Consider the following 13,787-nt stretch of genomic DNA (forward strand, 5'->3'; position numbering starts at 1 on the left):
TGATACCAAACTGTTTAGGATAATCAAGACAGAAGCAGACTGTGAGGGACTCCAAGAAGATCTAACCAAACTCAGTGATTGGGCAGCAAAATGGCAAATGAAATTTAATGTGGATAAGTGTAAACTAATGCACATTGGGAAAAATAACCCCAACTATATGTACAGTATGATGGGGGCTAATTTGGCTACGACAAATCAGGAAAGGGATCTTGGAGTTATCATGGACAGTTCTCTGAAAACTTCCACACAGAGTGCAGCGGCGGTCAAAAAGGCAAATAGGTTGCTAGGAATTATTAGGAAAGGCATAGAAAATAAGACCCAGAATATCTGACTGCCCCTGTATAAAACTATGGTACGCCCACATCTTGAATACTGTGTACAGATGTGGTCTCCTCACCTCAAAAAAGATATTTTGGCCTTGGAAAGGGTTCAGAAAAGGGCAACTAAAATGATTAGGGGTTTGGAGCGGGTCCCATATGAGGAGAGGTTAAAGCGACTGGGACTTTTCAGTTTAGAAAAGAGGAGACTGAGGGGGGATATGATAGAGGTATATAAAATCATGAGTGGTGTGGAGAGAGCCGATAAAGAAAAGTTATTTATTAGGTCCCTAAATAAAAGAGCTAGAGGACACCAAATGAAATTAATGGGTAGCAGGTTTAAAACGAATAAAAGAAAGTTCTTCTTCACACAGTGTGTAGTCAACCTGTGGAACTCCTTGCCAGAGGAGGCTGTGAAGGCTAGGACTATAATAGAGTTTAAAGAGAAACTAGATAATTTCATGGAGGTTAGGTCCATAAAATGCTATTAGCCAGGGGATAAAATGGTGTCCTTGGCCTCTGTTTTTCAGAGGCTGGAGAGAGATGGCAGGAGACAAATCGCTTGATCATTGTCTTCGGTCCACCCTCTCTGGGGCACCTGGTGCTGGCCACTGTCGGTAGACAGGATACTGGGCTAGAAGGACCTTTGGTCTGACCCAGTACGGCCGTTCTTATGTTCTTATATTAGCATGCATCTTAATAAGCATTAAAGGGATTCTCAGTCATCAATTTAATTAACACATTTGAAACACATACCCACTTTGCCCATCAGAACAGAACCATTGGATAAGATTCACTCCTTTTAGAAGGGCAGCACAAGGTACCACTTCAGTTTTACTTTGAGGACTAAAGTGAGGCTTGATGGGATGCAAGTGGAGCACAGCCTTATATTCACCCTCTGAACAAGAGGGAATTTCATTAAGGAACTTAGGAGATAGGATAAAGAAAAAGGACTAATCTATCTAACCATGAACTCCCATTTGTGTATGTGTGTGGGGAGAGGGGATATAAAACTACCTTATTTTTCAGTTTATATACCTGATGATTTTAGCGTGTGCTCAGCACTACTGAAAAAAATCAGGCCACTTCTTTATTATTTGTATCTTCATTGTGGCTAGGAGCCAAGTTATCAGCCCGGACCTCATTGTGATAAAAAAAATGTACAAACACAAAATAAAAAAATGGTCTTGCCTCAAAGAACTTCAGTATTAAAATATGTTCATGGTCTCAGTTTTGAAACTTTTGGCCTACATTTGTCATGCTCTCATAGGTCTGAGACTGGTATAATTAAACATCAGCCGTGGCAACATCACGTTGCAGATTATTGTAGAATTAGATACCAGGAAAAACAAACGCTTTCTAATTACCCAACAATTTAATTATTTCTAGTGCAATGTGAAATACAAAGAGATATAAGGGAGTTTTATAGAAAGGAAGACTAAAAGAGAAAGCAGAAGAGAAAGCTGTGACCAATGAAGCAAGCTCAGAAATAAATGCAGTCTTCATCATGAAGATGGGAATCACTTTAGTCATCAAGTCTCTGATTGGATACAGCCATTACAGCCAGATACAGTGGGCAGAACATATATAACAGACACATCAAAGAAATCTAATCCATTTGTCTGAAAGTCTTGTTAAACCACTGCCAGAAGAGAAACAGCTAGGGAAAAATAAAAGTTGTTGTGGACATATAATTTGCTTTAATAACAAAGTAACAACTGGTCAGTAATTCTTTAAACACAACAATTGTTACTTATCCTACAAAAGTTATAAAGAACCTGATTTGACCAATTAATCCATGATAGCTTTGAAGTCTTTACAAAGAGCTGGCTCTGTCACTGTCTTCAGCAGCTGCATAGTAGCCTTTGGGATTTTCTGAAATAACTGCAATTCACCTACAAAGACATTGTAAAAATAAACCAGCGTTTAGATAAATTAATAATCAAAATATATTCCGAATTGCTGATATGGTAGAATAATGTTAATAGTGAATTTCAGGAAAGAAATGTCTGTTATTACTTTGAAAATTATCATCCAACCACTAAGACGCTGGCAAGAAATGATTTTCTCATTCATTGGAGTTTAGGAAAACATTACTGAATAAGTAAATTAGAAGTCAGAAAAGTTAGGAAAAAAAGGGCTGCCTCTGCAGGCCGGATCCAGCCCGTGGGCCGTATTTTGCTCAGGCCAGACATAACCCAATCCCAAACCCTCTGCCCCCTCCTGAGCCCATACCAGCCTCCCAGACCTTGCACCCCAATCCCCTACCCCAGGTCACAAACCCCTCCTGCTCTAGGTCACAAGACAAATCCCTGCACCCCAATCCCATGTCCCAGGTCCCAACTGCCTTCTTCACCTCACAGGCCCTTCTGCGCCTGAATCCCTTACCCCAAGGATGGGCAAAAAACCCTCCACAGGCCGGATCTAGCCCACAGAGTTGGTTGATCCAGCCCACAGCAGCCCTGCCATTCTCCTTCTCCAGGCCAATCAAGACCTGGCGACGGTGGAGCTAGCGGTTCCCTCTAGGAGCTAGGCGGCGGGAGCAAAGACTTTATGCACTCTCCCCACCCCTAGGCCAATCAGCATCCATAGGCAGAGGAGTACAGGAATCCTCCTCACACTGTCCCTTCCACCTGAAGCCCTGCCCCTTCTAGGGTGGCCCACAACCACTTCAGAAATTTGTGAAGTGGCCTCCCCCTTCAGAAATTATTGCCCACTCCTGCCCTAAGAAACCAACTGCAAAGGGTTCACTGTGCTGTAACAGCAACTCCAATCAGACCTGACAAACTCACTATACCTAACATATTGTTCAAGAGCTTCAGGGGATAGCTGAGTTAGTCTGTTACAGAAAAAAACAATAAATGGTTTGGTATCACTTTATAGACTAACAAAACATGTAGACAGTATCATGAGCTTTTGTGGGCACAGTAGACTTCTTCAGATGACCTGAGTTATGAGTAGGGGATATGAAAACTCAAAATAAAAAGGAGAAGGGAAAGTGGCGGGGAAGAGAATGATGCACTGTCTCCCACCCTCCTTCCTGTTTTTTCTTTAAGTATCTGGAGAATGGGTGCTAAACCTAAGCAGATAAAGATCAAAGTCAATAGATAGATTGCTAAAACAGGAAGGATACCACTCAGAAAGTTGTTAGCACCTTCAGTGATAAAGTCCCCACCAATTTAAATCATGATTGAGTCCATTAGCATGTGAATTGAATTTGTGTATGTAATGTAATTCCAGGCTTTCCCTGTGAATTTGGCTTGAGGAGCTGGCCTGTGACAAGACCACCACCTGAAGATCTGTCAGATTATGGTTAGGCAAGCAGAAATGTTCTCCAATGGGCTTCTGAGTATTCCCTTTACGTATATCCGATTTGTGTCCATTGATTCCTTCCCGCAGAGAACGTCCAGTTTGACCAATATATATAGCAGAGGGGCACTGTTGGCATTTGATGGTGTAGATCAAATTACTAGATGTGCAGTCAAATGACCCTTTGATTTTGTGGCTTATGTTGTTTGCTCCAGTAATGAATTCGTCAGAGTTGGCATCTTTGTGGGTTGCAGGGCTGGGTTCCTGGACGCTTATGATGTGGTTGTGTGGCATGGTTATCAGAAATAATTCGTTTCAGGTTAGGGGGTTGTCTGTAAGCAAGAATAGGTTTTTCTCCTATGGCCTCTGAGAGTGAGGGATCATTTTCCAAGATGGGTTGTAGATTGTGTATAATGTGTTGGAGTATAATAGTGTTGTTATAGCACAGTGTTCATCTATAAGGTAGGTTGTGTAGAGTATCAAATGACAGCTAGTGACAACTGTTCATTAATATCATTGTGAAATGTATATATTAATGCTATATAAGGAGTCCATATCCAAACAAAGGAGAAACAGGTTTCTTCAACACCAGATGGAAAGTCTGTCATATAAATTAGGCACAGTGAGCCAAAAACAACAGGCACTATATTTGCATGTAAAGTTAGCAGGCAAAATAGACTGATGAGGAATACAAACTCAATATGGTGCCCGCATGCTGGCAAACAGCAGGAATGCATTTCAAAGATCTATTGGACCATAATAGGGTACGTCTAGACTACAGGGTTTTGTCGACAGAAGTTTTGTCGACAGATACTGTCGACAAAGCTTTTGTCGACAAAGAGCGTCTAGACTACATTCAGTTCTGTTGACAAAGCAAGCCGCTTTGTCGACATAACAGTGTGGACGCAAAGGATAGTGTAGATGCAATAATGCCTTCTATCGACAGAACTCTGTCAACAAAAGACGTTATTCCTCGTAGAATGAGGTTTACATACGTCGACAGAACTGCTGAGTTTTGTCGACATTATGTCAACATAACTCAAAGGCAGTGTGGACGCAGGTATAGTTTTGTCGATAAAAGTCCACTTTTGTCGACAAAGCCCTGTAGTCTAGACACACCCATAGTGACAGCACCCTATCGTCTGTATCGCTGAGCAACACCCTGGGCAGGGAGGGTGATTTCATTATCATTCTGGGCCCTTGTTTTCCCAAATTCAAACAAATGAGAACAGCATTTCTGGCCAGCATCTTAGTGACTGAAAAGATGCAAGCTTTGCAAAAAATGTATAGGTGAGAGACATTTTAGACAAAGGATTTTAGCCTGTTCTGTTTTAGTCAAAACCTTTTTGTTTGTAACATTTCTGTTTCCATTATTCTTACTCAACACTCACTTGACTCTGAATTTCTGTTATTTGTTAAAAAAAACTTATATTTGTATTTACCAGACAGTTATGTGCTGTTATAAAACACCTGACTCTGAGTTGTAACCTTCCAGTGGTGTGTATACTCTCTCTTTGAGGACTGCTGACTTGATAATTACTTTGAGTGTCCAGTGACAGAGGCTAGACACTAAAGGAGGGGCCCTGAGTCTAGGAACTGAGAAACATCAATTGCTAATCTGCAAGGCAAAGTTAGGGCTGGTAAAGTTCTGAGAAGTCCGTTTGGGCCACTGACAGTGAGTGACACATAGTTCAGCATCAGAATCTTTTTCCCTAGGTGAAGCAAGGGGACAACACATTGATCTATGGGCTCTCCACACCCAAAGAAAGTTTCACAATAATACACAGACCCTCTCTTGGGTGACAAACCAAATCAGTCATGTGACCACTTTCTGAAACTAGGTAAGAAAGCCTAAATGCTTGTGTATGTACTTCAAAGTCTGTCCCAGAGTTGCAGTGTGTATCCTTGTTATGTAACAGGTTCCATCAATATTGTTGTAAAATAGCTTTGAATCTGAACAAGTTACTGTTATTAATTATGAACGCAGGACACTGTATATATATGTACCATAGTTATGGTTTCATACAGCCTTTCAAAGTCTACTGACATAAAAGAAACCACACATCCAAGGCTCTTGAATTATATTTAATCTATACAATCTGTCATAAATATAGGTGCTTATGTCAGATATTTAGAAGTGATAAACTGACCCTCGGGCTACTGTAATTTGTGGGAAAATAGGTCATAAGGACAGACTATTATAAATCTATTAGAAAGGAGACACTGGTGAAGTGGCATGTAAGCAATTAACCACATTGTTTTATGCTTTAGTTTTGGATTGTTATTTTCCCCTTCTCCTGTGTTGGCAACACCATAGTAGGGATTCAATGAAAATTCTAAAGTCACCCTCTCAAAATAGTGATTGTTTTGTTTTTCTGTTCCAGTTGTGTTATACTGATTAATTTTCTAGTTTATACCAAATCATACTCCATTGCTATTTTTGTCTTCTTATATCCTATCCTATTAGTTGCTGTCATTAAGGATTTCTAATAAAATTCTACAAAACTAATTTCAACTCTCTAGAATCCTTTTGTTTAGTTAAGCAATCAAAATCAATAGACCCGTGGTATTTGCAACCAATTAAGTAGTTGCTTAAACTAAGGTTTGCTTTGTACCCCATCTTTCTTGCAGCCGTCTAACTACTACAGTGTGACAGAAGTACCGTGTGTTAGTGTAGGTTACAAAAGCATCTAATTTGCCATAGTCCTTCTGAAAGATTGTAGGAAGTGAATGTACCTTGGTCTGTTGGAGTTCTGGGACCTATGTCTGAACTGATCAGGTGAACCTCTGTACATTACAAAGTTTAAAACAAAAGCACAGCAAGAGAAAATGAGTAAAATAAAACAGAACTGAAGAGATCTGGAATCTTGCCAATGGCAATTATGCTAAGCATATAGAGTATAATTGGCACAATGATGTGTTTTTGTTAACTAGTGATTCTCAATGGCAATCTTTTGCCAAGTGTTCATGTTCTTGGAGGATGTTTTACACATCTGCTAGGCATAATGTTTGGGTAGCAAATGGAGCATTTAAATCTCAGTTAACAGAGAATTTTTAAACCAATACTTGGCTCGTACACATTAAGAAATTAATTTACATAAATCTTTAATAAGCATAACATCATGGAAATGATAGTTATTTAACCAGAGCAGAACAGCAGGCAATGGTGAAAAATTATTCCGTTTTTGAATGCTTGTGCATAAGTAGATTTGAATACACAGTCTATATTTCAAATTTCACTTTGAGTGTTAATATATACTTACATATTTTTAGAGGCTTAAGAAGACACTTGTAGACAACTTTGTGCTTTGTCAGTTTGATAATGAAAGCATGATAGCAAAGCCATTCTGCTGCTTCAGAAGGAAATGGGCCAGAGGCACCTTTGGTACCTAAAGCAATCCCTGACATGAAACAAACACAATTTTACTTAAAGTTTATTAGCATTCAAGGATGAACAACAAATCCCCCTCTCTCCAATCACCTGACCATATAATCAGTTCAAATGTGAATGGATTTTTTCTTATAAAACCCATGAAGGAAAGAAAGTTGTGTTCCCGTTTTACAGATGAGGAACTGAGGCACAGAGACATTCAACAATTTGACCCAAGTCACATACGAAGTGTACGGCAAAACTGGGAACCAGGTAACCACAAGATAATTTCCCTCTCCATAATTCATGCTGACTGGTGGGGATGGGAAATATTATAAATGAAAAATCTGTGTTTTTTAGTAAGTGAACATTAACAAATGTAACACGCCAGACGTGATTATCACTCCTACTCCCCATCTTTTATGCCAGGTAAAAGGATCAAAATGGAATCTTCTTCCTTCCAAACTATCTGGGAGAGAATTCCTCTGGTACAGACAATGCAAAATTCAACTGTAAGGATGACTTCCAAGGACCTTCTCACAAGTGCTGGCATAGGGACAGGAGGGCTATGGCAAGGTTGGGCCACATACACGGCTGCCACAGATAGGACAGCCCAGGGAGGCTTCTATAACATATATGATGTCTAAGCAGGCTAGCACCCAGAATCAAGAGGGTGAAAAGACATGCTAAAATCAGTTTAACATGCCCCTTCCCCCCCCAGGCTGTAAGTTCTATACGCCATCTCTCAGAGGCACGAGACTGAATCCTTCACCCAATGTGCATGATTACTCTGTGATGTAACATGAGGACAATAATACAAAATAATACTTGACTAAAATGAACATGTAAAGAAATAATTTTTGAAAAATTACTAAATAAGAAGAAAACTGCAGGTGACATTTATTGGACTGACTAGACAATATGTCACTCAGGTTTCAAGAATCATTCTGTCTCCTATAGGCCACAGAAACACAGTAAAACAGAGCCAAAGATATGTTGGAAAAGTGTTCTTTATCTTGCAAAATACAGATTAAGAATTACTTCAAGACCAAGAAGGAGCAATATGAAAGAGTCAGGTATAGGTGATAAATCAGTGGTGGCCCATTAGGGTAATCTACTGGTAGACCATAAGACATTTTGCTGACACTGAACATCTGCAAACGCAGCCCCCTGCAGCTCTCAGTGGCCATGATTTGCAGTTCCTGGCCAATAGGAGCTGCAGGAGGCAGTGGCCAGCGGCCAGCATGTCCCAGTAGTCCATCACTTGCCAAAGCTCCTATTGGCTGGGAATGGCAAACCAGGACCAATGGAATCTGCGGGGAGTTGTGCCTATGGATAGACCAGGAAAACAAAATGTGTCTCAGCCCACCAGCAGGTTACTCTTCTCACCACACTTATAGAATCTCTTTAATTAGTTTCTGGATTTAATTTTCTTTTGTAATTTTCTTTTTTGTACATTCCCTTCTGTATAGTATTTCTACTCTACTACAGATGTATATGACTTTCTTATTTTATAAAAAGTTTTTAAAAAATGTCAGACCTATACCACACACAAAATGAGGTGCTGGTGGGTGAGAACCATCACAGAGACTGATCAGGAGATATTCCGCTTGTTATACATTCAGTCTGTTACCTCTTATATAGCCTGCATTTTAAACATGCAGAGTTAGTATATTTAGATTTAGACAATGCTGAATAATGGCCAGAGATGTAGTCTGCAACAGAAAGCTAATGGAGAGATCTAAAAAGAGGAGGATAAGGATGTTGCAGGCATGGGGTTGCATAAGAAAAGGTGCACAATGCTTATGGAAAGGAGGGAAGACATACCAGCTGAATTAGCAGGATATTTCTGTAAATAACAAGAGGGTAGCCAGCAGGAGGCAGGGACTGAGAAAGGGACAGCTATCCACTATATATTTCAGAGTTTGCCTGTTTGTGTGTCTGTCTGTTCTCCAGCTGCTGGACATGCACCCTTCCCCTTGGCTGTGCCCGCTGCAGCTGTAACAGCTATGGACAAGAGCTTCTCACTTGGACCCAAGTTGCTGAAGTGAGAGAGGGCTGGGGTTATCCCCTCTCCCCATGGCACACTGAACCCCTCATCCCCATCCCCATCCCAGAGCAATGATTTAAACTTGTTTGAGATAAGGACCCAAGCAACACCAGGTAAATCTTTTAGTACATAAATAAGTTGCAATGATTTGGACGTGTATAAGTCAATTAAGCATTTTAGGAAAAACCGTCAGAGCAGTAACCAGCAAAAGTTAGTGGCTCTAATCTAAGACTACCAAAAACATTTCTGTGAGGACACTTGCTCAAGATTCAGCCTGGAACAGATCACTGGCAACCACAGGCAGGAATGAAAGAGTCTAAAAAATATAATATAGTTTTTAAAAAGTGTAACAGAGGCAGTGATGATAGTAATTATGAACACACCCAAAAACTTGCATTTACTTTGTGTAGCCAGGTAAGCAGACACAGGACCAGGCTGGAAAGGAGTGTGCAGGGTCTGGGTGTGAGGTAGGGTGCAGAAGCAGGCTGGAGGTGAGGATGCAAGGTCTCTTGCAGGAGTAGGCTGAAGGTGAGGGTGTGCATGTGGGCGGAAGGCAGGAGCAGGTCTGGACAGGAGTGAGGGTGCAGGAGCAGGCTAGGGGTGGGGGTGAAGGATCTGGAAAGGAGGGAGGATAGAGCAGCAGGCTGGGGATGGGGAGTGCATGGTCTGGAAGGTAGGGTGCAGCAGCAGGTTAGGGGTAGAGTTGTGGGGTCTGGGAGCAGTGTTCCCCCTAATTTTTTCCATCCATGTGCAGAATATATTTTATTAAAGTGCATCAAGGCATGCACAGATGTGCACCACTAATAGGAACTGTTGGAGAACTGTAGGAGGCTGTGGGTGCTTTGCTGATCAGCTGGACAGCATAAGAATCTCTCCTGTGTAGCAGCCCAAGTGCTCAGCTTACAGGGAACACAGACTGTGAGGGAGGGAGGGTGCAGAAGCATGCTGGACGTGCAGGATCTGGGTGGGAGTGGGTAGGGGATGGGGTTGCCTACCTGACACAGCTCCTGATGGGGGACAGCTGTTTCCATGTGGCCCTGCATGCTGCAGGGAAGTGATGACTGCAGGCAAGCCCTGTGCTCCCACCGGCTGCTAGTCCTGGCCAATGGGAGCGATGGGGGAGGAAGTGCCTACAGGGAGCATTTAGGGTGGTAATTTCAGATGTAATTAAACTTACTGATGTGTTGGAGAACAATGGGCTCTAACCTGCTGCCAATGGGTCAACCAGTGGCTAACCTTCCTACAGGTTTGTAAGGGAAGAGGGGCGATACTAAACATCTCTATATTCACATTGTACACAGTATTGTAATAATCATTGTACAAAATGTGCCTTGTGCAATATATATTGTTTGAAAACCAATAATTCACTGATCATTAATAATCTTGTGTGACATATATTCCTGCTGCATATAAGAGTTATGGACATATTCTGGAATGATAATTAAAATGAGTTCAAGCCAAGCAAATCAGGGAGAGTTGATTAACATGTGTGTTTAGACAAGGAATGTGTATTTGATTCTCTGACCAGCCCAATCATCAGGCAAAGACAACTGTCCATTTTAAAATATTAGGTGAACAAAGCCATTGAACTAACAAGTGGTGGGAGAAAGAGCATGGAGCTTCCTTCATCACCAGATTCCATGTTGCCTTCCTCACAGCTTGAATGAACTTTACTTTGAAGATGACTCCATTTCAAAGGTTTACTGGTCTATAAAGACAAAGGGCAGAACCTCAAGTGATAAGCAATGGAATGAAATGATTGTATATTATATGTATATGTATATGTATATGTATATGATATTACTGTATTACAAATGTATTGACATTTCAAAATGGCATTAATTACCTATGTGTCATTCACTTTCAGAAAAAAAATTTCACTCAATACACTGCTGTCCAGGAAAAGGCTAGATGCTTCGGGGAATACAGTCTTGGGGAAATTCAAAACTACAAGCATGTTGAGGTCATCTTGCTGGTTGCAACTAAGACTGGTAGACGCCAAAGTGGTGCTGTAGACAGGCTGCTCATGTCAGAGCAGCTGAACAAGGACTGTTTAGCACTCAGGCCAGGTCAACAATAGACCCAGAATCTCAGCTTAAGATATGCAACTCCAGCTACATAGATTATATAGCTGGAGTTGGCATACCTCGAGCCAAGCTTGCTACCGTCCCCACAGCAGAAGGCCGATAGGAGTAAATGCTCCCGTCAGCTTTCCATACTCTTTGCAAGAACAGGAGTAATGGTGGGGATGCACTCTGAGTTCAATCTCGAGAGTCCTATCTAGACTCACTAAATCAAATTCCAGAAGATCGATTGCAGCAGCGTCAATCTTCTGGAGGAGTGAAGACAAGCCCTCAGGGTGTGACTTGCATACTGATAGGCTGGCTGTGAACCACAACAGCAAAACACTGTGAGGCACCCAGGGTTGTGGACAAGTGGTGAAGCAATCCCACACTGGCCTGGGACTTCACTCATAAATCCCATCACAGTTGTGTTTCAAAAATTCTTCTTTATTTCATGGAATCTGTAACCATTTATTACATCATACCTGCATTTTTGGTTTTCAAAATAGAATAGCAGCATGATGCACTACCAGAAATGATCCTCAGGAAGAAACAAGGGTTGTTTCTAACTTGCTGATTGAAAGGAAGCTGGAGAACACATGCATGGAACCTAATAATAAAAGAGCCTATTACATTTTTAAAATCTCAACTGAGTGATAATAATAATAATAATAATTTAAAAAAAGCAAAACATTGATCAGTGACTATAGATACTACATAATATTTAGAAGTATAACAACTTCTTTACCAATATCAATATTATTGGACTATTGCAGATAATCCATCCACTTCCAATTAATGATCTGGATGATGGAATGGACTGCACCCTCAACAAGTTTGAGGATGACGCTAAGGTGGGTGTGAGGTAGATAAGCTGGAGGGTAGGGAAAGGGTCCAGAGTGACCTAGGCAATTGGAGGACTGGGCCCAAAGAAATCTGATAAGGTTTGACAAGGGCAGAGTCCTGCACGTAAAACAGAAGAATCCCACGCACTGCAACAAAGCAAGGGACCGATGGGCTATGATGCAGTTCTGTAGAAAGGGATTACAGTGGAGAAGCAGCTGGATATGAGTCAACGGTGTACCCTTGTTGCCAAGAAGGCTAACAGCAAATTGGGCTGCATTAGGAGGAGCATTGCCAGCAGATCGAGGAAAGTGATTATTCCCTCCATTCGGCACTGGTGTGACCACAAGCCCCTCCCCATAGAAAGGCTACGAGCTAATTAGAGAGAGTCTAGAGGAGGGAAACAAAAATTATTATGGGACTGGGGCACATGACTTATAAGGAGAGGCTGACAGAACTGGGTTTCTTTAGTCTGTAGAAAAGAAGAGTGAAGGAGATTGGATAGCAGCCTTCAACTACCTGAGGGATTCCAAAGAGGAGGGAGCCAGGCTATTTTCAGTGGTGGCAGATGACAGAACAAGGAGCAATGGGAGAGGTCTAGGTTGGATATTAAGGAAAACTATTTCACAAGAAGGGTGGTGAAGCACTGTAAAGGGTTGCCTAGGGAGATGGTGGACTCTCCATCCCTAGATTCTTTTAAAGCCAGGTTTGACAAAGCCCTGGGTAGGATGATTTAGTTGGGGTTGGTCCTGCTTTGAACAGGGTGTTGGACTAGATGACCTCCCCAGGTCTCTTCCAACTCTAGCCTTCTATGATTAGCTCATCTGAATTAGAGGGCAAAATCATCATGCTCCCATAATGCACTGTTTGCATGAAAAGGTTTCTACAGTTTTATAAGTAGCATGCTAGTCGGCCTATACCCTCCTCTCATTCCTAAGGTTTTGAGTCTTTCCACCCCTTTGTGATCTACTTTGCTCTGCCCTACATCCAGTGCAGATGAGCAGAATGTGTCACACAAAGATTAAAATCTTTTATTTTTCAGCTGGTTGTCAAGTACCCATCACTGCCATTTGTCCTTGACCAAAATGAAAACTTTTATCTGATGATTAGCAAATGTTCACAGGAAACAGCTGTACTTGTTCAGCAATAAAGTCATCACAAAATTATCAGCAGTTAAGAAACTGCAGTTAACTGAGGAGAATAATACCTTAATCAGGACTGCAAGAATACAGGTCAAAGTCCTGACAGTTCTGCACAAGACATGCAGTTCTCAGTATAATCTAGTTAATGAATTATACGTTTTCTGGTCACTCTAATGGAGCAAAACAGTATTTCATCCCAGAATCCTTCTTACTTATGTCACTTGCAGATGCTTAAAGATATTTTAAAACAAAACTGTTTCCTGAGTTAATTAGAAAAATGCTGTGCAACCTAAATACCCATTTCATATAATGTCACACCCTAAATCTTACAACATTACATGAAATGATATGTTTTAATACCTGTAAAAATAATGGTATGATGTGCTAAAATAAACTATCAGAGCAAACTTCTATGGCATTACATTTCTCTAATCCACAGCTCCTTCCCGTGGCATGTAACTGTACTGAAATTTTCTGAGTTATTGAAGAAGACGACGTTGACATACCTGTAGGCCTGCAGCAAAAATATCTTATAAATGTTAATGAAAACTGTTTGAAGAGTGTTGATCTAAAATAAAACAAACAAAAACATAAATCTACACAAATCTACAGTAGACTACTCCCAAAATGTTATGTTTTGCTCAAATCCAAAAAACTGGGATTTGGCAACAGGGAAATAAGATTTTATTGCAC

General features: G+C 41.0%; 1 protein-coding gene across 4 annotated transcripts in view; it reads right to left on the reverse strand.

Moving 5' to 3' along the window:
- Positions 1-908: 908 nt before the first annotated feature.
- Positions 909-13,787, reverse strand: part of TERT (telomerase reverse transcriptase) — a 53,856-nt gene continuing 40,977 nt past the window's right edge. Inside the window, exons 13-16 of one of the 4 annotated variants that reach the window (XM_075921515.1) lie at positions 13,601-13,662; positions 11,595-11,719; positions 6,890-7,027; positions 912-2,212 (exon numbers count right to left, since the gene is read on the reverse strand). In XM_075921515.1, the coding sequence (XP_075777630.1) occupies positions 2,109-2,212; positions 6,890-7,027; positions 11,595-11,719; positions 13,601-13,662 (429 nt within the window). In that variant the 3' untranslated portion in view covers positions 912-2,108. The other 3 variants (XR_012901815.1, XR_012901816.1, XM_075921516.1) reach the window with 3 other exon arrangements.

This window comes from Pelodiscus sinensis, chromosome 2 (assembly GCF_049634645.1).
Source record: "Pelodiscus sinensis isolate JC-2024 chromosome 2, ASM4963464v1, whole genome shotgun sequence".
NCBI lineage: Eukaryota > Metazoa > Chordata > Testudines > Trionychidae > Pelodiscus > Pelodiscus sinensis.